General features: G+C 38.0%; 1 protein-coding gene across 2 annotated transcripts; it reads left to right on the plus strand.

Annotated features, from left to right (window-relative positions):
• Positions 1–4,050: 4,050 nt before the first annotated feature.
• On the plus strand, positions 4,051–24,569 carry HLX (H2.0 like homeobox). 2 transcript variants are annotated; one of them, XM_077485794.1, is made up of 4 exons: positions 4,051–4,657; positions 7,898–8,080; positions 10,582–10,766; positions 20,251–24,569. In XM_077485794.1, exons 1-4 carry the CDS (start codon positions 4,225–4,227, stop codon positions 20,590–20,592), a joined length of 1,143 nt encoding a protein of 380 aa, XP_077341920.1. In that variant the 5' UTR covers positions 4,051–4,224; the 3' UTR covers positions 20,593–24,569. The 2 variants fall into 2 exon arrangements, with proteins under 2 accessions (XP_077341920.1, XP_077341921.1); XM_077485795.1 differs by lacking the exon at positions 7,898–8,080 and having other exon boundaries at positions 4,052–4,657.
• Positions 24,570–25,196: the final 627 nt, after the last annotated feature.

Raw genomic sequence — 25,196 nt, forward strand, 5'->3', positions numbered from 1 at the left:
AGAGAAGAGAAGAGAAGAGAAGAGAAGAGAAGAGAAGAGAAGAGGGGGAGAGAGAGAGAGAGAAGAGAGGAGAGCGATTTTGAGGGGAGCAAGAACTTAGAGAGAAAGAGAAGGAGTGAAAGGGGACAGAGAGGGAGAGATAGGATAGATAGAAGAAAGAGGCAGAGAGAGCGATAAATTGAGAGGAGGAAGAACTGGAGAGACAGAGGAAGAAATAGTGAGGAAAAAAAAAACAGAAGAGAGGGGGTTGAGAATATTTAATAAAGAAATAAATAATGTGTAATTATTATTATTATTCACTTTAAATATTCAAATATTCACTTTAAAATATTCACTTTATTTATCGACTCATGTGAAACGCATCTGCACACGACTAGGTGTTCAAAATAAACCCAAATGTTTTCGCATGAATGAATAATTGAAGTGAATATTCCAATACATTTTTTTTTTTTATTGTTATTATTATTTTTTTAGCAAGGATTCTCAACTACTTTAATAAATCAGCCTATACATGTGTTCCTATAATATTAATACCAAGAGGGCAAATAAAATATACAGAAGAAATAAGATGATTGCGAGGGTGGAAAAAAGAGAAAATATAAAAAGTAAGGAGAACAGAATATGAGGAAAGAAAGGAAAAGAAAGAAAGTAAAACAGATACAGAAAAGGATACAAATAAGAGAAGATAATTGTGGATCACAAAATGTCTTGATGGAAAGTTAAATCGCTTGTAATATTCCAGCATACAGAGATACAAACAATTGTCTGTTCTATGAAGACACGTCTACAGACAATATTGTTGCCTCCGGTACAAATATCTGATGTTCTACAATCAGAGAGATATCCATACACTATATAAGTGTTAATGTGTAACAACTTCATACACAAATAGACTTTCCCCTTTATGAAGCTCTGAGACGGAAAGTCTCCCCATTCCCTTTCCATGAATCCTCCCTCCGGTATCTGCAGGCGCTATATCTTCAGCCCCCCCCCCCCCCCCCCCAGATAATGGAGTGATTAGCTGGGCTCATCTTTGAGGCCCTGTAATGGTTTCCTTGTCCTTCTCAGCACATAGGATAATCAGATGAAAGGCCAGCACTGTGTGTGCCGCACAATCCTTCCTTGCGGTATTTTGGGGGGTCGGGGCGGATTTGCGTCACTGAGCGCTCCTTGGCGCAGCAGATAAAGGCGGACAAATATTGGAAAGGGAAATGCTTTGGCAGTTATTAGGGACACGATTGTTTTTTATATTGCTTCTCAGGAAGAAATAAGGATCGCCGCCTGTGCCTTAAAATACTGGAGGGGAGTCTATTTTTGGAAGGATCGGGCAGGAAAATCCGCTGATTCGGAGGAGTTTGGAGTGGATGACAAACAGGATGAGCGCGGCTATTGTTCAGCCTGGCCGGGCTATTTACAGACGGCGTGCTGGGCTCCTATCACTGCTTATCAACACAAAGGAAGAACAACAGCAGCGGGTGACACCGGGGGGTGGAGGGGGGGGGGGGCAGCGACAAGTTCAACAACCACACTACCACCTGATCACAATCTGCAGCGACAGAAACGCTTTTCTGCGCTGCGCCAAACGTATACTGTGAGCATTTATCATTCTGTCCAATCATTTCAGGTGTTATCGGCACATAAGAATTTGGCAATATTGAGATAGACTGATCATTTTGGAAGAGAAGTTGCAATTTGCAAAGGAATCTTCCCCAGAGGTGCGGCGCAATTTCACTTCTACAAAGAATACCCAATTGTGTGCAAGGAAAATTCTTTTGCTTGCACATGACTGAATGATGAAAGTTAGCAGAGCTGCACCTCTTTCACGAAGTTAAAAGAAATTTCCCTTGAAAAGTGAAACTTATTTTACAAAGTGCTCAGTCTTTATGCATTTAGTAAATTAACCAATTCTATTACTGTAATAATTGATACGATTCACACATGGAACTTTGTACCAAAGGCCTCACTTTGCAATGCATTCATTGTAGTGAGTGTGTATTGTATTGCAGCGTACACAAAAAGATGAAAGTGATGGAAAAAATGTTTATTACATAAGTGAATGACGTAATTTACTAATTAATTTACAGATCAGAAGTATGCAATCACTGTAATGCAGCAGATGAAGGACTATTTCTGCAAATAAAAAAATATGGGCACCCGCTGGCAGCTATTACCAAATGACCTCCAAATCCTCCTAATGTCTTTTGGGGGGTATATTGTCTGTCTGGCCCTGTGATTGCCCTGGCCCAGTACAATAAAAAACCTTGTTATATATATATATATATATATGTATATATATATATATATATATATATATATATATATATATATTTATATATTAAATATATTAAATATATTATATATATTAAATATATATAATATGCTATATATATATATGTATTTATTTATACTTTATTATATATGTGTATATATATATATATATATATATATATATATATTAGAGAGAGAGTGTAATCGTTTAATAGCTCAGGCTCATTTACTAAAGGGGTTGAGAACCATCACAAAATACATTTACTGAATAATTATTTTGTTATCCAAGAATATGCAGATGAAAAATATATAAAAAAAAAATAAAAAAATAATTTTGTTTTCAGAAGATTGGATAATTGAAGCGGTTAGTCATACACTAGGTTGTGTGAATATTCTCAATTCATTTAGTAAACCAGCCTCTAAATATTGCTAATATACATAAATCATTTGAGAATGATTTACGTAAGGATTTGGGAATGTTCACTACAAAAAAAAAAAACAACCAAAAAATAAAATACAACCAAAAATTAAAAAATTCAATTATCCAGCCATGTCCAGATGAAATATTTAAACATGTTTTTTTTTTTGTACTTGGGTCAGATAAATAATGTAAACCTCCAGGCCTCCATTCAGTTTTTAGTAAATATTCTCAGACAGCTACTTTAGTAAATCAGACTTATTAAATCTGATAAATCTATATGGTTTTGACTTCAAACCCACCGCTATGATTCTGGAGAGTGAAACATCTTTGAAAAGATACCTTATTTCCTCTGGACTGACCATTCATTGGTGCTGGGTTTACAAATATCTATATTACATAAACTATATGTATCTGCATTAAGAAGAACATGAAAATATCATTGCATCCAGAGAAATGCTGGATTATATTTATACACAAAACAATTAAATGACAAACATGCTGCCATACAGATCCATATATATATATATATATATTAATATATAGTCCATACGTATACACGTATTTGTTCACAACAAACCATCTATGAATAATAATAATAAATTATTATAATTGCTGTTATACTTCTTCTTAATATTATAGTTAAACTTCTTAATATTATTATTATTATTCATAGCTGGTTTGTTGAGTTTGTTGTGAACAAATGTTTGTGTATATACAATGTCATGGATCTGTACAGAACAGCATAAAACAATATTAATAATAATCATAATAATAATTTGTGTGCATTTATTTTCAGACTATTACGATTATTTTATTAGACCCTAATAACTGACATGTCTGTGGCCCCTGATAACTGACATGTCTGTGGCCCCTGGTAACTGTCATGTCTGTGGCCCCTGGTAACGGACATGTCTGTGGCCCCTGGTAACTGTCATGTCTGTGGCCCCTGATAACTGACATGTCTGTGGCCCCTGGTAACTGTCATGTCTGTGGCCCCTGATAACTGACATGTCTGTGGCCCCTGATAATTCACATGCCTGTGGCCCTTGATAATTGACATGTCTGTGGCCCCTGGTAACTGACATGTCTGTGGCCCCTGATAATTGACATGCCTGTGGCCCTTGATAATTGACATGTCTGTGGCCCCTGGTAACTGACATGTCTGTGGCCCTTCCATTGATCCAGCAGGCCTTTCACTTGCTGGTTTGCAACATTGAAAAGTTTTATTCTAACGTCTCTCCTCCCTGCGATTGGCTGACGTGCAGACAGAAGGCGTGGCCGCTGCCTGCGCCTCCGCCATACAAAGCAACGAGAGGGAGGCGTGTCCAGGGTGTAGGGGAGAGGCCGCCAGGCATAGGACGGGCTGGCAGCCAATGAGAAGGTATTCAGGGAGACTCTAGTAGAGCGGAGAAGTTGGAAAGTTTGTCGGAGTTGTCCCATGCACAGTGCCGTGCCGCCTCCTCCGTACACACAGCACCCAGGAGCGGAGAGTATTGGCCTCGCACCCCGGGGCCCCTGTGACATCAGCCTGTACCATGTACACCGCCGGCCTGGCCCCGTTCTATGCCGCCTCTCACTTCAACCTGTGGTCTGCCTATTGCTCGGGGGGCTTCCCTCCTCCGGACCCCGCTAAGAAACCTTCCTTCTGCATCGCTGACATCCTCCATGTGGGGGACCCTGACAGCCCCCCGGGATCCTCCCACATGGGGGTCCTACACCCGGCTCACTACCAGACAACAGGGGGCTCCCCCCTCAGACCCACCCCGGTCACCCCAGACTCTGGATTCAGGATCTCCCCTCTGTCCCCTTACCAACCAACCCACCACCACCACCGGGGGGGCCCCAACCTTAGGGGACCACATGGGGGCACCCTGCCCACCCCCTCCAGCAAGGACCTCAAGTTCGGGATTGATCGGATCTTGTCCACAGAATTTGACCCCAAAGTCAAGGAAGGCAACACCCTGAGAGGTAATCTTCCAATAATTGATTTATAGATTTATCATGGTTATCAATAATCCATATATAACTCATTGTTATCAATACTTCATATATACCAGTGACCCAATCATAATTAGGGGGGGGGGGGGGGGGGTTTATTAGAATGCCACTGACAGCTTGTCATTACCTATCACCAAATGACATGGGGGCAATTGTATTTTATATGGGTATGATAAGTCTGATAGGTAATGTAACATTACTGTAATTGTAATATGTAATATATGCCAAAATTCTATATAAGCAGTTAATAGTATTCATTCTTTTTTGTAAATATAATTTTATAAATGTAAATATATAAATATAACGTAAAAATATATAAAAAGGATATATCTATATCTATCTATCTATCTATCTATCTATCTATCTATCTATCTATCTATCTATCTATCTATCTATCTATCTATCTATCTATCTATCTATCTATCTATATATGCGTGTGTGTGTGTGTGTACATATTTCTTATATTCATAGTGCAAGTAAACTGCTACATCATTCATAAAATTGATATTATTATGTAGATCCATATATATATATATATATATATATATATATATATATATATATATATATATATATATATATATATACACACTGTATATATTATATAGATCTCTCTCTCTCTCTCTCTCTCTCTCTCTCTATATATATATATATATATATATATATATATATATACACAGACAAATAGAGAGAGAGTGACAGAGTTCTATATGTGTATGTATATAATTCCTTTTCCTATATTTAGAGTGCAAGAAATCTTTTTCCACACTGCTAAATCATTCATCAATTTCCTTGTTAGATAAAATCACATAATTGGGCTGAATTACTAATGAGTTAATCATCTTTACACAATAATCTGTCTGAATATTCACACCAATTAGCCAATCATGCGCAAATGAAATAAATGGACTGGAACTGGACTTTCACATTAAAGTTAAATGTATTGCAAAGTTACTCAACCCCCGTAGTAAATCGGCGTCCATAATTAAAATCCATAGTTCGTTTAGATTGTTCACTCAAAAAAAACACGAATAAAATAATAAAAAAAATAACTTTAATCATCGAATCATATGCAGATGAGATAAATGAACAGATTGATTTTCACATGATTGGATAAATGAAGTGTATCAAATTCTCGGCCAGTATCTGAAATATCTTCCCTACACAATATTCCTCCTGTCTGAATATAAACTTTTTTTTATCAATCAGTATACAATATATGTAATAATATATCTTAAATATATCTTACATACCGGTAGACATATTATTACATGACCCTGTCCCTAGTAGAATAAAGGAATAATATGTCCATTTTCTGATCAGTCTGAAGACTGACACAGAGAATATAATTTGATACTGATCGTATGTTTTTATTCGTTTAGCCATTACCAGTAAAATGTTATATAATTGTTGTAATGACATGATGTACAATCAGTGATACAATATTACTCGTGCACTGCTTATCACTGATAACATCACGAAATGTCAAATTAACTCATCGACAAATCTTGTAGCACGGATATTCCAGATCACATAATTTAAGAAATGATCACACCGATCAATGCTGCTTGTGATATTTGTTATATAACATTATAAATCGAATTGCTGCATTATGTATTAGGATTTACATCAAATACATAAATGAAAAGGAAAACATCTAAACAGGAAATCCCAACAGTTTCTATAATATAATGTTCACATAGCGATAGACCGGCAGTGTTATAATTCAATGATTTCACCAAGTATTTTCCTAGCAATCTATCCTAGCCTTTTAATGTAAAAATCGTATGGAAGTGTTATTCCCAAATGGTCATGGCTATATATTTTTTTTCTGATATTACAATATAATTAATTAGCCATCATATAAACTATTGAAATTCTAGGTAATATGATAGCAGGACACCTTTACTACAATATAACATTATTTAGGAAATAGACCTAAAAATCACATAGAAATATAGTTTGGGGCTAATCTGCTATGACGAATATTTTAGGCTGAATAGGTGAACCTGCCCTTGCTTTAAATATCCCTTCAAGTTTTTCTTTTTCTAAACTCTCCTAAAGCCTGATTGAGCAGTTTATTAGGAAGTTTACTTGGACAATCAATATATATATCTCTCTCTCTCTATATATATATGTATGTATGTATGTATGTATGTATGTATGTATGTATCTATCTATCTATCTATCTATCTATCTATCTATCTATCTATATATAGATAGATTTTATATATATATATATATATATATATATATATATATATATATATATATATATATAGTATATATATATATATATATATATAGATAGATAGATATAGATATATATATATAGATATAGATATATCTATATCTACTTCTTTAGTAAATGTATTACCCCCCCCCCCCCCACACACACACACATAGGTAAGGTAACTGGGGTTATGTGTAGAGTATGGAATACTATGTTATACATTTTTTGATTACTGAGCTTTCTATTTATGAACAATGGAATAATATATTTTATTTCATACAGAATGGAGAGTGTGCAGAGTATATCTATTTTACCAATTCTGTGTTTGATAAAAATTAAGTATTACTTCATCTTCTAAGTAGATTTGAGCTCTGCATTATATATCTATGTACAATGGAATAATGTCTTGTATTTTGGATAGAATGGAATTGTATTTCTAGGAAGAATTAAGTATTGCATAATATTCTGTGTAGATTTGAGCTTTGTATTATATATCTAGGTACAAAGAAATAATGTGTTGTATTTTATATAGATTGAGCCATACATATTATTATTAGTATTTTTAAGGAGAATGGAGTATATAGTATTTTCTATGTAGATTTGAGCTTTGTATTATATATGTAAGTACAACAGAGTAATATGTTGATTTTTTTATAGAATGGAGAGAACATTTCTCTTTGTGAATTATTTATTTAGTTCTAATTATTGAGTTTTGGATTTTGGATTATCTTTTTTTATGTAGAGTATAAGTATGTATGGTATATGTATAAAGTCATGAAGTGCATTTTTTTTGATTGCTAGGTGTGTTTATTATTATATAGAATAGAATGTGGAGTTGTTACATTGTATCCATTGTACAATGCAGAGGGGGGGGGGCGGGGGGGTGGAGGTGAGTGGGGCAAAGTGCTGGGGTGGATACTGGCATGTCAGCGGGTACAGCTGGATCTGTTAACAGATCTTCTCCTTTGTGATCACAGATCTGACCTCATTGATCAGCTCAGGCCGCCAGTCAGGAGTCCACACTGCCCCCCACATGCAGTCTACAGCCAGCCAATTCTTCGCCTCTCTAGAGCCCCTCAGTGATACCTCGACTATCCTGGGGCAACTAAACAGCAACCAGAGGAACTCAATGCAGCAGCACTTCCAGGACACCTTCCCAGGTACTGTCCCCCCCCCCCCCCCCAGGCCAGTCCATCTATAGATCACAGCTCACACATCTGTAACTCACCTACTGGCTAATGGGCTCTTTAATGGCCCATTGCTGTCATCATAACAACATCTCTGCAACATTTCCTCTTAACATAATGGCCTTCAGTGGGCCGGTGTAGTTCCCCTTTAAACAATGCAAAAAAAAGAAGCTTTTAATTGCAGAATAAGATTGGAAAAAAATTAACACAGTATATTTCTTTATCATGTGCAATAACACATATATAAGAAATATAACAGACAGACACAAGTTTTTTAATAGCATTGTATCCTGACACTACACTTTATTAAATTATAGATAATGATATTATTATTATTTCTTCCTTATTGATATGGCCATTTGGTTGTGTATTATGTACATGTGTACAAATGAAGGCTTGTTTAAAAAAAAAAAGATACATTTATTTTACACTGGCTTGTGTTCAAACATTCGCTTGGGTTCGGGTTAATATTTTTTCCTATTTAGTGATCCTGACTCAATGGGTTGATTTATTATAAGCAACTAGAACATCCACTTTGCAAGGAAAAGTGCACCTTGTAAGGGAATTTTCCTCCCAAATTTCCCAAAACAATTTTTTTATTTTGTTTTAAAGTTTTCCTTGTATGCAAATGGATATTCTCTGCAAAGTAAAATTTCACCACATTCACTCTGCTCTGGGAAAAAGTTATTTGCAAAGTGTAATTTCTCAAAAGTGAATGGCCTATTTGCACTTACCAAATCAGCCCCAATATTTGAAGTGAACAAAACCCATCCTAAAAGTAACTACTTTAATACATTCACCCAATTGCATATGCATTGGGAGTGATTTACTAAAGGGGAAAAGTATGTCATTTAGCGAAGATAATGTGTGTTAACCTCAAATGCCCAAGCATATGAAAGAAGCACGGATTTCCTTTGCATGTTATTGGTTGACTGAAGTTAATGGTGCTTCACAGAAATAAAAAGATATCCTGCGTATAAATTTGGATTGATTTACTGAAAGAGTACAGACTGTTCCCAAAATAAAGTAAAGCTATTGTTCACTTTGAATACCCAATCATCAGAAAGGAAGCAATAAAAAACAATATTTTGCTCCTGCTCATGATTGGAAGATTTAAGTGCACAAAGCTTCCCTTGTTATAAGCTAAGTAAACATCTAATTTTCAGAGTATACATACTCTACCCCTTTAGAAAATCAATGATATTGTTTTACTGCTTTTATGAACAAAGTAAAATTAAAAGAAGAACATTTACTAAAAAAATTTAGGCTGTTCCCCTTTAAGGTAAATTCACGTTTCCTTTGAAGAACCAATCATTTGCAAGAGAAATGATAAATCTGTGTTTTTGCTAGTACATGATTGGCTGATAATTTGAACAAAGCTTCATCCTGACTGATTGATCATGTGAACACAACCTCATCCTATTTACTAAACTCAGAGAACATTTACTAGGTCAACATTCTCTGTTTCTTAAAGTAAATCAACCCCAGTGGGGTCATGTCATAGTAAGAAGCAACTCTTCTTTAAGAAGCCTTAGAAGCATTGAATTTGGACAGTTCAGTAAGGACCGCCCGAATTTCAATCCACATATAGCCACTCCTGCTTGACAGATGTCAATCTAACAATTGAATTTTGTTGAACGGGTATGTTGGAAAATGTTTCTCGATCAGCAGCTATGACTAATGGGCTGCAGCTGCTGATCAATGAATTCTGACAGTGGAGGAGTCACAGTACATAGGGTTGATATACTAAAGGCAAATAGACTGCACACTTTGCAAAGCGCAGTTACACTCTGCAAGTGCAGTTGCTCCAGAGCTACTTAATGAGGTAAGGATTCACTTTGCAAAGAATACCCAATCACGTGCAAGGATTTTTTTTTTTAAAAAAAAGCATTTTTGCTTGCACATGATTGGACGACGGACGTCAGCAGAGTTTCTGCTCATTTACTAAGCTCTGGAGCAACTGCACTTGTAGCGTGCAACTGCACTTTGCAAAGTGCACAGTCTTTTTCCCTTTAGGAAATCAACCCTATTGTCTCAGCGGAACAGATTCCTTCATCTACCTCACTTGTGTGGATTGGGGAATCCATTTGTTTTCTTTTTCAATAAGCCCCTTGGCTGATCAAAAAAAAAGAGTACTCTATGACCAGTCTTGGGCTCTAAAGTTTTATACAGTATCACCCTCACAGCTCAGATCTGCATATGTTTGGCTTAATTGTACAATGATACAAATGTTATGTGCTCTTATGAACTTATTTGCTTATCTCTAAAATCAACCATTGCAATTTTTTGTTTCACACCTAGAGGGCATATTAGATGTATTCAGGTTGGTTGATGGAGGAAATAGCTAAACTTTTTATGTTTCTCCAACTTTTGTAGAACTACAAGTTGCAGCACTTAGAAGTAGACCCCCCCCCCCCTACACCTCCAACTTGGCAGATGGTCATCTCATGATATTTTATGTTTCTGCCCCTCAGGCCCATATGCAGTCCTCACGAAGGATACAATGCCTCAGACGTACAAGAGGAAGAGGTCATGGTCCAGGGCTGTCTTCTCCAATCTCCAAAGGAAGGGGCTGGAGAAAAGGTTTGAAGTGCAAAAATACGTCACCAAGCCGGACAGGAAGCAGTTGGCAGCCATGTTGGGGCTCACCGATGCCCAGGTAAGATGATGGCACGGGTAAAGTTTCATTGACCTAGCATCACTAAACAGAGCACAACTAAATCAGTAGATCTAAACAATAACTGGGTGACATTTAGTTTGCTAAACCATTGTGTATCCTAAATATTAGGTCCTATAATATACTGTTTCATCTTTTTCACTGATCTCCTTCCTCACTATATGCACTCATTTTAGTCTCAGCTGAACATCTTTGCTCTGGACTGGTTTCCTGATAGTGACAATGTTTGACCAACCATGCCTGTGCAATGTGTGAAGCACAAATGCTTGTAGTTTCCACCAAGGGTGCCTGTGAAGGGTGACAACACAGTAGAACAACTGGGAGACAGTTGTCACCCTAAACCAGGAAACGCTTGAATGATTCTCAATTGCAGAATCACCAGGTATTATTTATTGAAAGCTAAACTTTTAAAAGATTGACAGAATTTTTTTTTTTAAAGTTATATAAAAAAAAAAAAAGGATGTGTGGTTGTATGTAAAAACAGCATCACACTATTCACTAAGTGAATATTCTCTTTGCTTAGTGAACAACCTTTACTCTTTCAGCAAATTGACCCCTAGCTGTAGAAAATGATCACTTAGCTGTGCGTTCACTTACATTATCCAATCAGGTGTAAGGTAAGATCCAGTTGGGTTGATTTACTAAAAGTGGAGAGTGTAAAATCTGGTGCAGCTCTGCGCAGAAATCAATCAGCTTCCATTTTTTTATATTGTCAAAGCGTAATTGAACAAGCTGTAGCTGATTGGTTACCATGCAGAGCTGCACCAGATTTCGCATTCTCCAGGTTTAGTAAATCAACTCTATTTTTTGTTCTCATTTCCCTTGTACCTGATTAGTATATATAAAGTATATATTCATTTTGCAACACCTTAACCATTAAAAGGCTGCTGCATTGTGCTGCAAATGAGTGTATTACATATGGTTGCAGCGCAGCGCCACTTTGTCGAATGAGCTACGCTTGGCATTAGTTACACCTGCCAAATGAGACACACTGTATAAATCATAGTGCACATCGACTGTGGCAGTGAGGTTGATTTACTAAAGGCAAATAGACTGTGCTCTTTGGAAAGTACAGTTGTACTCTGCAAGGGCAGTTGCTGCAGAGTTTAATAAATTAAGTAAAGCTTCACTTTGCAAAGAATAACCAATGACATGCAAGGTAACAAAACAATAGAAAACCCAGCTATTTTGCTTGCACAATGTTTGGATGATGGAAGTCAGGAGAGCTACCCTGTTTCCCCCGAAAATAAGACCTAGCGTGATTGCCGGTGATGGCTGCAATATAAGCCCTACCCCCCCAAATAAGCCCTACCCTGTTTCTCCAAAAATAAGCCCTAACCTGAAAATAAGACCTAAAAGGACTTTAACTAGGGCTTATTTGGGGGGTAGGGCTTATTTGGGGGTAGGGCTTATATTGCAGCCATCACCGACAATCACATTAGGTCTTATTTTCAGGGAAACAGAATAGTAAATCTACCTACTATGTACTATGTACTTACTATAGCTGCTCAGCATTGTAACTTGTGGCTTGGCGGTCGTGGGGTTGGGGTAGTAAAGGCAAGGATAAACCACCATTTTTTACCACCCCTCAGCTGCACATGTAAATGAGGCCTAATAGATTTCTTTCATTCAGCCCACAGGCTGAATGATACCAATCCAATAAATTTCTCTATTCACATTAACAGAGCAGATGAACAAATCTCCCTTACTGGCTATTGTATTTTGACAGCCGATGACGCCTGTTTAGGCTGTCATTATACTCAAACAGTGGCTGCATCAGACAGCTTCCATTGATAAGCATCACATAAGGCTCCATACAGTCATAATGTGAGTAGTGATTAGCGGATTACTCTAGCAGATTACTCCCCATGAGTTTTAATAGCGTTGTTCTCCAAAATCTTGCCTTCCTCCCCAATGAAAGTTTATACTCCCAAATAATATTATAAAGTTTTTTTGTTTTTTTTAAATAAATGCACATAAGGGCTCCCACAATGCTACATATGAAAATTTACAAAACAAATGATTGCCAGCTTCATGTTAGATTTCTAAGTACAGAAACACACTACAAAATTAGAACACAATTTAGATAATAATTATATATGAATTCTACAGCCTTTGTTTGTGCTGAAAAACAACTTCTTATTTGTTTCATATTAAAGGTACTAGAAACCTTCATGCTAACTTGCAAAGAATCTTAATTTGCATAACGCTGATATAAGTTCCTTATGTGGTGGGACTGCTATACTAAAAGAGAACAAAATGTCAATGAAGCAAAGTCAGAGCTATTGCCTTCAATCATCCAATTACATGCAAATTAAAATCCTGTTTTTTTCCCTCACAGCTGCACTTTATTCACTAAATTAAGTGATTATTCTCAATTTTTTTAATAAAGATTTTAGTAAATTAACCCTTCCCTAGTTATCCATGACTCCTCTGGACTGTAAACTTGTAAGAATGAGGTTTTTATTTTCAGTGGTTCTTATGACTAACTCCAACATCTTCTGCCTAGTACAGTGCTGCGGACAATTTTGGTGCTACAAATAAATGCTTACAGTTATATATGGAGATGGTCACTAAATTGATATGTAAATTTTTTAAATGTAAAATATAATTTAACACATCTAGTTAGTTAAATTAATTACTATACCAAATAAATTATAAAGCAGAATTATTTATATTTTAATAAATTAATACACAATATCATAGCTTTACAGCTATGTAATATAATAAAAAAAAAATTAAAAAAAATTATATGCAGTATAATATCTCCATATTTTTAAGGGGCCCCAGTAAAAAAAAAAAAGTCCAGTACAGATACAAGCCTAAATCTGACCCTATTCATGGGCAATTTCTCCCACTGTTTGCAGTAATTATAATTGGAATTATAAATATAAAGCATAAAATGTAATGCGCTAGGTGTAGAGGGCAAATGCCAGTATTTGCAAATCTGCAGGGTGTCAACTGTCTGGCGAATGTGTGGAGTGACAACAGATATTAAGCATCAAATTCTCCACGGGAATCCACACTGAAAAAAAAAAGGGATATCAGTGGGACTAATTTAATAAAGTAGTAGAAACTCAGGTGAACTTAAACTATCCAATCATGCGCAAGGGAATTAGCAAGAGATTTTTTTTTTTTCTTGCATGATTGTGTGGTTGACTTAAAATCAACTTTACCGTATTTACTAAGTACACTGACTATCAGCTACCCATTTAGTAAATTAACTTCTTACATTTGCTGTTTGAAACAATAAATGTTAAAAGCGACCAGTTAATATGTAAACCATTTGCCACTTTGTGAATATGACCCATATATTTAGCATGTTTACATCTGATGTAGAATTATAAAATAAATATATGTTATTATAAACAGCCAATAATTTAGATATTGATAATAATTCATTTTATCAATAATCAATAGTCATTTTAACTTCTTATCAATACAATTGTCATACATCAATCACATAGGAGATGATCTAAAAGAGGTGAAGCTAAGTATTAATTTACTTTGCAAGGAATACCCAATCATGCTCAAGAAATAAATGATCGGATAAATAAAATAAGCATAGCTTCACCAAAGTGAACAAACTCTGCTCCTTTTGTATATCAACCACATAAACACATTTATATACTTCTCTGAAATGACTTTTCTCAAACTCAGAAAAACAGTTAAGAGTGCAAAAAAAAAAAGAACCACTTTTTGTCCTCTAAAGACTGTTACAGGAAAATAGAGTGATTTTTGTTCTATTGCACATTGCGAAATGCAGGATTGAGGGGAAGTGAAAATCAGTTTTTCTCTTGTTTAAACGGATTTATGAAACGTAAGGATGAATAAGGCTATAGATTGTGCCTCTTTATGTATTGTGGTTGGGATGAAGCAAGAATCTGGTTTGCTGCAGAAAATGATTTGAATGTTTCAGACAAAAAAAAGAATGCTTTTGTCTTGCTCAACATGATGAGAAACCATAATACAGGGAGAAAAAAGGGGAACCAGTGTCCCACCCCCTCCCTCTATAAAATCCAAACTTCTGCTTTATTCTTTCTTGTTTTTAGCTTAAAATCACCCTCTTAATAGTGGACAAACGAAACAACCCTTTGTAGAATAGTTTGCATCTAACTGATACATTCATATCTCCATAAAATATTCTCTGGTATACCTTTATCAAATGCTACATCACAGCATGCGTCCAAACAAAGCAGCGATTTTGTTATTTATTCACTACCAGACAGAATTTGCAAACAATAAATCCCCCCCCTTTTTTTTACTTTTTTTTCTTTTGCACATAACATTTTCTAAAACTTTCCTAAAGCCATTCAGACCTTTCTCCTCCTGCACGCCTGTCAAATTTTGGCAAGCTGCTGTGTCTATCTTGCTGCTGCCTATGCATCGACCTCCATAGGCTGCCTGCATACAGCTCGGGTGGATACAGATTCCAAAACCAAAGGCAGCATGCAGTATGGGTACCAGCCCGAATGAGGCCTTATAATGCACTATTTATCTATATTGGACCCTTCATACAATATAAACTGGCAGCTTTCTCAGCAATATTGATTTTTGTTTTCTTAAACCGATCAACCAGCCTTAAGGTTCAGGTACACAGAGGGGGTTATTTACGAAAGGCAAATCCACTTTGCATTATAAGTGCAAACTACAAGTGCAAAGTGCACTTGAAATTTCACTGAAAGTGCAGTCGCTGTAAATCTCAGGAGTAGATCTGAAATGAGAGGAAGCTCTGCTGATTTTATTATCCAATCATCCGCAAGCTAAAATGCTGTTTTTTTTATTTGCCTTGCATGTCCCCCTCGGATCTACAGCGACTGCACTTCCAAGTGCACTTTCAGTGCAATTTCAAGTGCACTTTGCACTTGTAGTTTGCACTTGTAGTGCAAAGTGGATTTGCCTTTAGTAAATAACCCCCAGAGTGTCTTTCACCCTCCCCAATTAGCTGTAGCCAAACATTGGTGTGCCTCAAACCTACAACCATCACAGGGAAGGCCGGCGCCTTCCCCATGAAACCCTCCTCCTTTCGCAGCACGGGCTTGGGACCGGCCATGGCGGAGTTAGCAATATTGCTGTTAAATGCAGAGATGCTGATTTATTATTCCAGCATAAAGTCGAATTTATACATTTACTGCTTTATTCTTAAAGTGGAAGTAAACCCATGGATTTAAACAGTTAAAAAAAAAAAAGGCAGGCTGGGAATGCTAACTGCACATTGGCTATGCTCTCAGCCAAACTATCAAACCATCCAATGGCTGGTGTCATAACGAATCACATGTGCAGCACCATAGCAGTTGAAGATTAAACAGAGGCAAAGATGGCAGCTTCCTTGGCTGAAAACGATAGGGGAGTTTACTTCCACTTTAGGCATCCAGTTCCAATATGAGGCTAGAATTTGACAAAGCTTCATCGCGATCCCATAATGGTGTGCAGTAGGCAGAGTATGCTCAATAATCTGGTGGGACCCGCTGTTGGGTCTCATCAGCTCCATGGAGTGTTTCACCTCCAAATTATTCCTCCTTCCACTGATACTTGATTTCATATTAGCAACTTAAACCTGGCCATACACTATGCAAATTGTATCCAGGTCCTGATGAACCAGCCAGATGGGTGGTCCTGTTACCACTCCCTCACCTGATAACCTTCCATTGAAAAATCAAAGGATACAGAAAATTTCCAGAAAAGGGCACCAGCATCCAATCAGATGCAGCCATTGTTTGGATATTCTGACCACAAATGGTGCCAGCTATCATAATGCAATAGTTTCAGTAGGAGATTCATGTATTTGGGCTGTATAGTGTGGATGGAGGAATCTATTAATTAATTGAATATTGCATTTATAAATATAAGGGGAAATTGTTGGTATGTTTTTAGCTTGTTTTAGTATATGTAAAAAAAATTGACTGAATCTGAATGGGAGGGTCTAATTCTGACCTAAACAGACCTAACTTCATACCTAGACAGACCAATATTGTCCCCAGGAGAAGCCAATAATGACATTGGGTTTATAAATAACTGTAGATATAAAAAGACACAAACGAAGCAACTTTGTTTTCATTAATACATCTTTAAAGGGTAATTTCACTTGCATTAGAGAAAAAGTATAGCAAATGCAAAATAAATAAATAAATAATATTGCATATATAATTGGTACACAAGCCATTGCTACACAGTCACCTGGTGCACTGGTGTTCTAATGAGAAAAGCTGTAGGGTCTGCATTCCTTTAGAAATATTTACCCCTTGGGGGGTATCTCAACCACAATTTCCTATTCCAGAGGGTGCCCAAAATGTAATTTGTATTTTAGAGCAGATTTCTACGAGAATCAGTGAGCCAATCACACAAGCAGGAAATTACATTTCTGGAGGCATTAAGTGGTGTACGGAGCGCCTCCTGGTTGCCATAGTGCATTTAGTTTAACAGAAAATTACAGAAGCTGCAGATTGAATCAGAAAAGTTATTTTTAATAACATTAAATTACAACATGGCTTGTGTAGCATTTGTCTATGCAATATTATTTTTATTTGTCATAGTTTTTTTCCAATACAAGTGGAGTTACCCTTTATAGATGTTAGAATGAAAACCAAGTTGCACTCATTGTGTCTTTTATATCTACAGGGAGTTCAGCTTTTAGAGATGGTTTTAGAAGTGTTGACCATCTCTGGCTGGTTCATAGGATCAGACGTCTTTAGGCAAGCGTAGATTTCATATCTGTATTTGCAGAGAAGACTTCCCAGCAAGTGCAGAGTTATTTATAAACCCGATGTCATTATTGGCCTCTCCTGGGGACAATATTGGTCTGTTTAGGTCTGAAGTAGCCCCAGTTGGGCTGAGTTTATCTGTGTGTGCAGCAGTGTGGCTGGGAGATTGTTATCAGGCCCTGGTTAGAACAATGACACACCGCAAGCTGCCAGCATTGTGTGCTGCGTGTTTTATGTCCATGTCCTGTTTTCACTTGATATAAAACACCTGCTGAACTGAAGTGACATTGCTTGCTGTTCTCATCTGTGTATAAATTGCTAGCTCCAGGGGGCAGTACAGCAGGAATAGGCTGGCACTATCAGCGGTGACTTAAGCTGCATTCTATATTCATTTTACTATGATGCTACAAAGGCTTTTCTTGTGATGCTTGTAGCCCTACATCACTCACTGCTTGCTCTCAGCACAGTGACCGAGCTGTCATAGACATCTTCTGGTCTCCACTGATGATCAGGAGGTGACAGGGCTGGCTCCCTGTGAGAGCCAATCACAGTGGACATGTGACCAGGCAGCCCCAGTTAAAGGGACACTGGGGATGGGCGGGAAGGGGTTAAAGTAATCTCTAAAGTTATTTATGTGAATTAAAATTTGCAGCTTTCATTAAAATAATACTCATGGTCCATATCATGAAGGTCCCTGTTCAGACTAGGGTTGCCACCTGTCCGTGATTCACCCGGACAGTCAGGGTTTTGAAGCCTGGACACGTTATTCAGACCAGACTGTGGCTCCCCATGCTCCAAGGAGACCATGCAGCCTTTCTTTCATACCTGGACTTTTACTAGAACTAATCTGCTGTATTTTTCTCCTGCAACATCTGAAAGCCAGCTTCTCCTCCTCTCCCTCCCACCTGCATTCAGGTGCTACAGGAGGAAAATACATTAGATTGGTACTTGTAAATGCTGCCCACACTGCCCCTCCTGTCCAGGTTCTACTTCTTTCTGCTGCCCCAAACCCCGCAGCGCTGCCGGCTTTCTTCTTCTTCTCTCCCAATGGCTGTTGCGGGGGATGCTTCAGGATTAAGAGCGGGGGAAGGGGCGGGAAAACACGTAATTTACTGTCCCCCATCCTTTTCTGAATGAACACAGTGTGTGATTGGTACTGATCGCTCCTGTGTGCATTCATATCTGAAGCATAGTAAACTGTGTTCAGAAGGAAGGGGATCGCGCGCGCCTCGATCCCAATGCGCTGGAATTATCCGGACACGGCGAATCTCTGATCGGCAGGAGGGCTCTGTGATTGGCCCTCCTGATCACATGATGGCTGTGTCCAATCAGAGCCATCATGTGATGTAAACAGAGAGCTGGTTGCTAGGCGATCGTCTCTCCTCTCCTCACACAGAAGTTGTCATTGAGGAGAGGAGAGCAGATTGCTGCAGCCAGCCGGTGATCAGTGAGTATGAGCTGTTTTTTTTACAGCTTTTTACACACTGATCACGGCACAGTGTCACCACACATGTAAAAACACACACATTGTCCCCAAAACACTGTCCCCACACACATGTCCCCTCACAGTAAAAACACCTGTCCCCACATATGTAACACTAAAATCATATGTCCCAATGATCTGCACACATATGTCCGTGATCATCTGCACACATATGTCAGTGATCATCTGCACACATATGTCAGTGATCATCTGCACACATATGTCAGTGATCATATGCACACATCTGTACATGATCATCTGTGTACATATGCCTGTGATCACACAAACCAATTATTATACACTTAACAGGATTTTTTTTTTTTACAAAAAGACATGTAGCAGAATACACTTTGGCTTAAATTGATGGCAAAATTAGATTTTATTGGATTTATTTTAAAACAAAAAGTAGAAAATATTTTTTTTTCCCCAAAATTTCTGCTCTTTTTTTCGCTTATATTGCAAAAAATAAAAAATAGATTTGTGAATAAATACCACCAAAAGAAAGTTCCATTTGTGTGAACAAAATGATAAAAATTTCATATGGGTACAGTGTTGCATGACCGCGCAATTGTCATTCAAAGTGTGATAGCGCTGAAAGCTGAAAATTGGCCTGGGCAGGAAGGGAGTAAAAATAGCCAGTATTGAAGTGTTTAAGGTGGGCTAAGTTCTTATCCCTACAGTGACATTTGTTTTATTAATCTAAGCATATTTTATGGGTACAAGAAAGCTTTTGTTTTATTTAACCATGTACCTTTAAGTCCCTCCCACTGGTAACCCAAAGGTGTCCCAGGTCATTTACAATCCTATAGTGTATACTGCAAAAAAGAAATAGCTGTTTACTGCTAAAGTGGTCAGGTTTGGCTTGAAGTAGGTGGCAACGGTAGTTCAGACAGTTCTTGTTGGGACAGTGCTCTGTCCCTGTTTGCCAGTGGTGCTCCTGTGTTTTCATGCTGTTACACGGGCTTTTGATAGAGACTACAATTAGCCATGCAGGCACACATTGCACAGGAATGGTTCACTATGGTCACCATCAGGAAACCCACCTTGAGAAATGAGGAGATCAGCAGTGCTGAGAAGTAACAAAGGATGAAAAAAAAAATATATATATTTATTTATTTTTGCTATTTTTATATATACTGTATATATGCTATTGAATAAGGGTAGAGCTGGGTCAACACAGCAACCCAGGACCACGGGTCATCTATCAGTGGGTTCCTCTGCTACGGCTGTGATGGCACTACCGTTTGTACCACATGCACTAACTCCCTCTTTCTTCTTCCAGGTCAAAGTCTGGTTTCAGAACAGGCGCATGAAGTGGAGACACTCCAAAGAGGCGCAAGCACAGAAGGACAAAGAGAAGGAAGAGTCAGAAAAGACTGAAGTCCCGTGCTCTGTAGAGGGGGACATGGACAGAAGCAGCAGTCCATACAGGACAGAGGGGGACAGTGACAGCAGTGACTCTGAATTGCTGGACTTGATGGCCAGTGACAGTGAACGGACTGAGGTCACCTCTGAGCTCCAACAAACCAGCGTCATCAAATTGTCCCCAGCCACCGACCTCTCCACACCACAAGTCACCCCTTGTTCAGAGCCCCCCATATCACAGAGCCCCCCTCTGCATTAATCCAGAGGACCCTGGATGACGGACTGGTGTGCTGGATATTGGCCGTCCTCCTCTCTGGATACTTCATTTAGGACACACTGTGAAAATATTCTCTGGGCGGATTGTCTTGGACGATTGCACCACTGGGAACATTTAGAGGAGCGTGTACAACTGGGCAAAGTGTCGCAAAAACCCTCTCCTTAAAGGGCCACTAAACATAAGTCACAAGTTGGTTCATTTAGAAGAGTTTTAATAACATTTGCTGACAAACGTGCAATTATCAGGCTACGAAGAGGACAAATCACAGACATATTTAAAGCTGAACTCCAGGGAAATATAAAGGACACAAATTAATGTAGCTCTAATTTATCATTAAATATTCTTTTTTTTTTTTTTATATGTAAGTAGTGTAAGTACTTAAATCTGGTTTTGTATCAACCTCTTGCAGTCCCTGTACTATGAAACTCAGAGTGGTAGAGGGTGAAGCAGCACAATGAGCCAATCAATTGTGCTGCAGTAGTCATGTGCTTACATGGAACAAGCTGATAGATGAAGCAAGCAAAGTGACAGAGAGTGTTCATCAGTCTAATGCTTCTCATTTTATGACCTGTAAGTGTTACTTAAAGTGGAACTAAAGGCGTAGCTCATTGTACAGAGGATTGTGAACAGGCAGGCAAATGTATTACGTTACAGAGCTGCCTGTTCACAGTTTTTTACTTTTGAACTTTAGCTCCACTTTAACTGCTGCAGAGAAAAATGAGGTGTCCTTCCCTGCCAGGCAGGGTTATACTATGTGTTAAAGCTGTGTAAATCTCAGAACTGGATGGACAGAAATGCAAATCCTTTGGCAGGTAAAACAGCTTTCATATATGAATTTCATGTATGTATATAGCTATTTGTTTGGAGTTCAGCTTTAAAGCTATCCTGCAAGTCAAAATTGAAAATTAAACCTTTAAATCAGTGTACCTATAGCGTATCCCAGTTTCATGTTGGAACCTCCCCGGCTTGTCATGTAGAGGAGGAATCCTCAAGCATGTTCACTGCAGGCTTATTGCTGTAGCTCCCCTATAGAAAGGCGATGTAAAAAGTAAATGTTAGCTCTATGAAGTCTCAGTCACCAGATTCAATGCTGCCTTGTTGATACAGAAAGTAGAGAAACAGGGAAGTATATACTACACAGACTTCAGTAAGTACAACCTGCCACTGACCTTGTGAGGTGCTCTCTGGAAACTTGCTGCAGTGGATAGATTTAATAACTTACTGATTTCAGATGTTGCCTGGATATGCTTTTTATTAGCTTAGTGCAGCATGGAGCAATAGTTTCCAAATAATAGTTGTTCTGTTTGGTAATACATTACAATGGTGGTTGTCAATTCCAAAGGTATCAGCTGCAGCCCCAGACATCACCATATGGCCACACATAATGTTTAGTATGTGTAATGCTAGACAGGGTTTTTTTTAGAGAATGCAGACATACTAGAGCAAATAATGGACAAATACTAGGGACATGCCACAGGTTTAGTTGGAGACAGTCATAGACTTTGGTTTCATTGATGGGGCTAGTAGAGATCACTGCTATGATCCATTTACATATCAGTGCTCCCTCTTCCACTGCTAGGGTCCAAGAGCAGCACATCATGTACCAAACGGTTGCATGTGGCCCCTAGGTCTAAGGTTGGACACCAAAGCTTTATGGGAATATGGTCAACTGTCATTTTAAATATTCTTTAATCCAGGTTTAGGCAACTTCGACACTCCAGGTATGGTGAAACCATAGCTCCCAACTGTCCCTGATTTGGAGCAATGTCCCTCTGTCCCTCGTTCCCCCTCATTTGTCCCTCATTTTGGTCTGATCCATATATTTGTACATAAAATGCACTTTCTATCTTTCCCAGTGCTAAACATTTCATCCAAATTCTAAATTGTTGCATCTGTAAATTTTAAAAGTCAATATTAAAGGAACAGTAGTGGTAAAAATAAGCACTTGTGGATTTAATTAACCTTTTGTTTTGGTTAATTCTCCTTTAAAGGGGTGGGACAGGGGGTGTGTCCTATGCCTACATACGTTTGCTAGTAGGTGTCCCTTATTCCCTTCCCAAAATGTTGGGAGGTATGGCGAACTACACATCCCATCATGCCCCTGGCCCTGGGAGTCATGCTTGGGGCATGTCTCAAGGGTGATGTAGTTCCACAACAGCAGTAGTGCTTTGGTTGCCTACCCCTGGTCCCACATAAATTGGGTGTTTTGTGGTCATACGTTAGAATGTGTCTCTCTGAAAGAAACAGAAAGGGAGGGGTTACCTTGTGTTTTCTTGACCTGCACACCAATGAACCCCATGAACCCCCCCAACCCTAGATTAGCAGGCTACATGACAATGTTACATAAATAGTGAGTCTAGGATGTGGGTCCAAGGGAATTCAAGGGTTTTGACTGCAAAGAACTGGCTAATGGCCCATAAGGCAGCTTGGGGGTTCACCAGAAAAGAAAAGAGGGAGCGGGTAGGACCAATATAGTAATTGGCCCAAACATGGTGATTCTGTTGAGGCTGTGGTCACCCTAGAAACATGCAACCCTGGTCACAGACAGTATAAAAAGGTTGCTTCCCTTTTATATTGACTCCTTCATTGTATGTTTAGTGGTCCTTTAACCCAGCAACGCTAATGCCTGCATGCACCATCAATTTGCCATGTACAAGTGCTTCCTGACTTGTGCCACAAATAATTTACTCAATGCACAGAATTGGACTTTTTCTTTTGTACATATTGTGAAAGTTTTATGTGCAAGAATATGTAGCATCATTCAGTAGCACACAAAAAATAATAAATTAATAATTAAATATGAGTATTATAACAATGTTTACAATGTTTTGTAATGCAGTGGGGCACCATGTATTACTAATTTCAAGGGTTTAGTATTACAACTAGAGTAAAGGCCAAATTTTTGGTACTGTAATAACAGAAAACTCATTTTAGTTGAACTGATGGTTAAGGGAGCCTGGCTTTTGACCATAATTTTAAAAACATAAGTTGTGGTTTTCACAATTATGGCTAACTCAATTACCGAATCCTAATATTTAAGAAAATATATCTTTGAAAGAGACCTAGGGGCAAAACTCTCATAAAAAACCAAAACAAAAAAACAAACAATTTTTAATGTTCTTCTTTGCACCATGCGACATAAAAGCTTCTCAAACAAAAAATATTCCCCTCTTCTGCGCTTTTATCCAGATTTGTAAATAATACCCCAATAAAACATTTGCTATATTTATAAATTGATCAATAAATAGAAGTACGGTAATATTACAATTGTACTGTAATATTATTAAGATTTATTGCACAAAATAATCATTTAGGGTATCAGCCCTTGCTGCATTCTTCTTAAAAAAAAAAAGAAAAAAGGAGAGAGTAGTGAACAGCCCAAGTTTTGGCGGTAAAATTGCGCTTTTTAAAAAATACGATCTTTTATATTGCTATAAATGTCTGTGGCCCTATTAAAGCAGAAAGGGACAAAACTGCTAGTCAAAACATGTTATTTTCTTTTGCCAAATGGATGTTTGCCAATTAGCTCACGTGAAAAAGGAATGATGGTGCTAAATATAACCGTCGTCAGCAAAATGTTTGGCTTTGAGCTGTAGGTTTGCAGACGTTGTGGCTCTCCAGTTGCCATTGAGCTTCTTGTCCTCTGTAGCTCCAGGCAAGTTAGTTCCCCAGCAATGTCAGACATGGAGGGTGCTTACTAAGTTTGCTATGGAGAACTCAGCTGTAGAAGTGGATCGGGTTGTCTGACTTGTAGATGGATTTTCTGGCTACTGCTGCAGCCAATTAAAACAATCCATAGATTATTCAGTTGATGCATGGTGTGTTTCCACTTCTAATTGTTCCCAGTGTGTGTTATGTGCCTTCTGTATAATGTGAAACTGCTTAGACCGTTTTGTGTATATCCCCTCGAAACATGCACTGAAAATACTGTAAATAAAAGATTTATTATGGTTTTTGAACATGTGTATCTGATATATTATTATTACTGCAGAATCGTGAATTTACTTTCATCGTATTATATGTTGACTTTGTTGATTAAAAGTAAGAGCCTAGATTGTTATTACAATGCCAGGTGCAACCTAACCTGTACCTGTGCCTGGGGATCTGTGATGTCATCGGGTCTTAAAAAAAAAAAATGGAGGGATCAGGAGCATAGACGTTTATGCACTGATCCATCCAATATTTTTAGTGTACATTTGTATGACCGCCAGGACCACGCTTAAACCAAGCAAGTTGGCAAAATGCACAAGATTAATCCCTATGATTTTACAAATTCTAGGAATAACTGATGTCATCAGGTCTAAAGATGATGTAATTGCTACTGTCCAGACCATGTCAAATTATCTTAAATTATATATTTGTGATACAAAGAACTTAATTTGGATGGCTAGCAATCACTTCCTCTGTAGATCATTCTGAAGCTGCCCCCAGTCTCTGACTGGACAGTGAAAAAAGAAGCAGCATAGTGATGAACTCGTACACACGATCGGACTTTCCGACAACAAAACCGTGGATTTTTGTTCGAAGAATCTTGGCTCCAACTTGTCTTGCATACACATGGTCACACAAATGTTGGCCAACAATTA

Source organism: Lithobates pipiens, unplaced genomic scaffold, assembly GCF_037356315.1.
Source record: "Lithobates pipiens isolate NorthernLeopardFrog02 unplaced genomic scaffold, aLitPip1_a1.2 Scaffold_18, whole genome shotgun sequence".
Classification (NCBI taxonomy): Eukaryota; Metazoa; Chordata; class Amphibia; order Anura; family Ranidae; genus Lithobates; species Lithobates pipiens.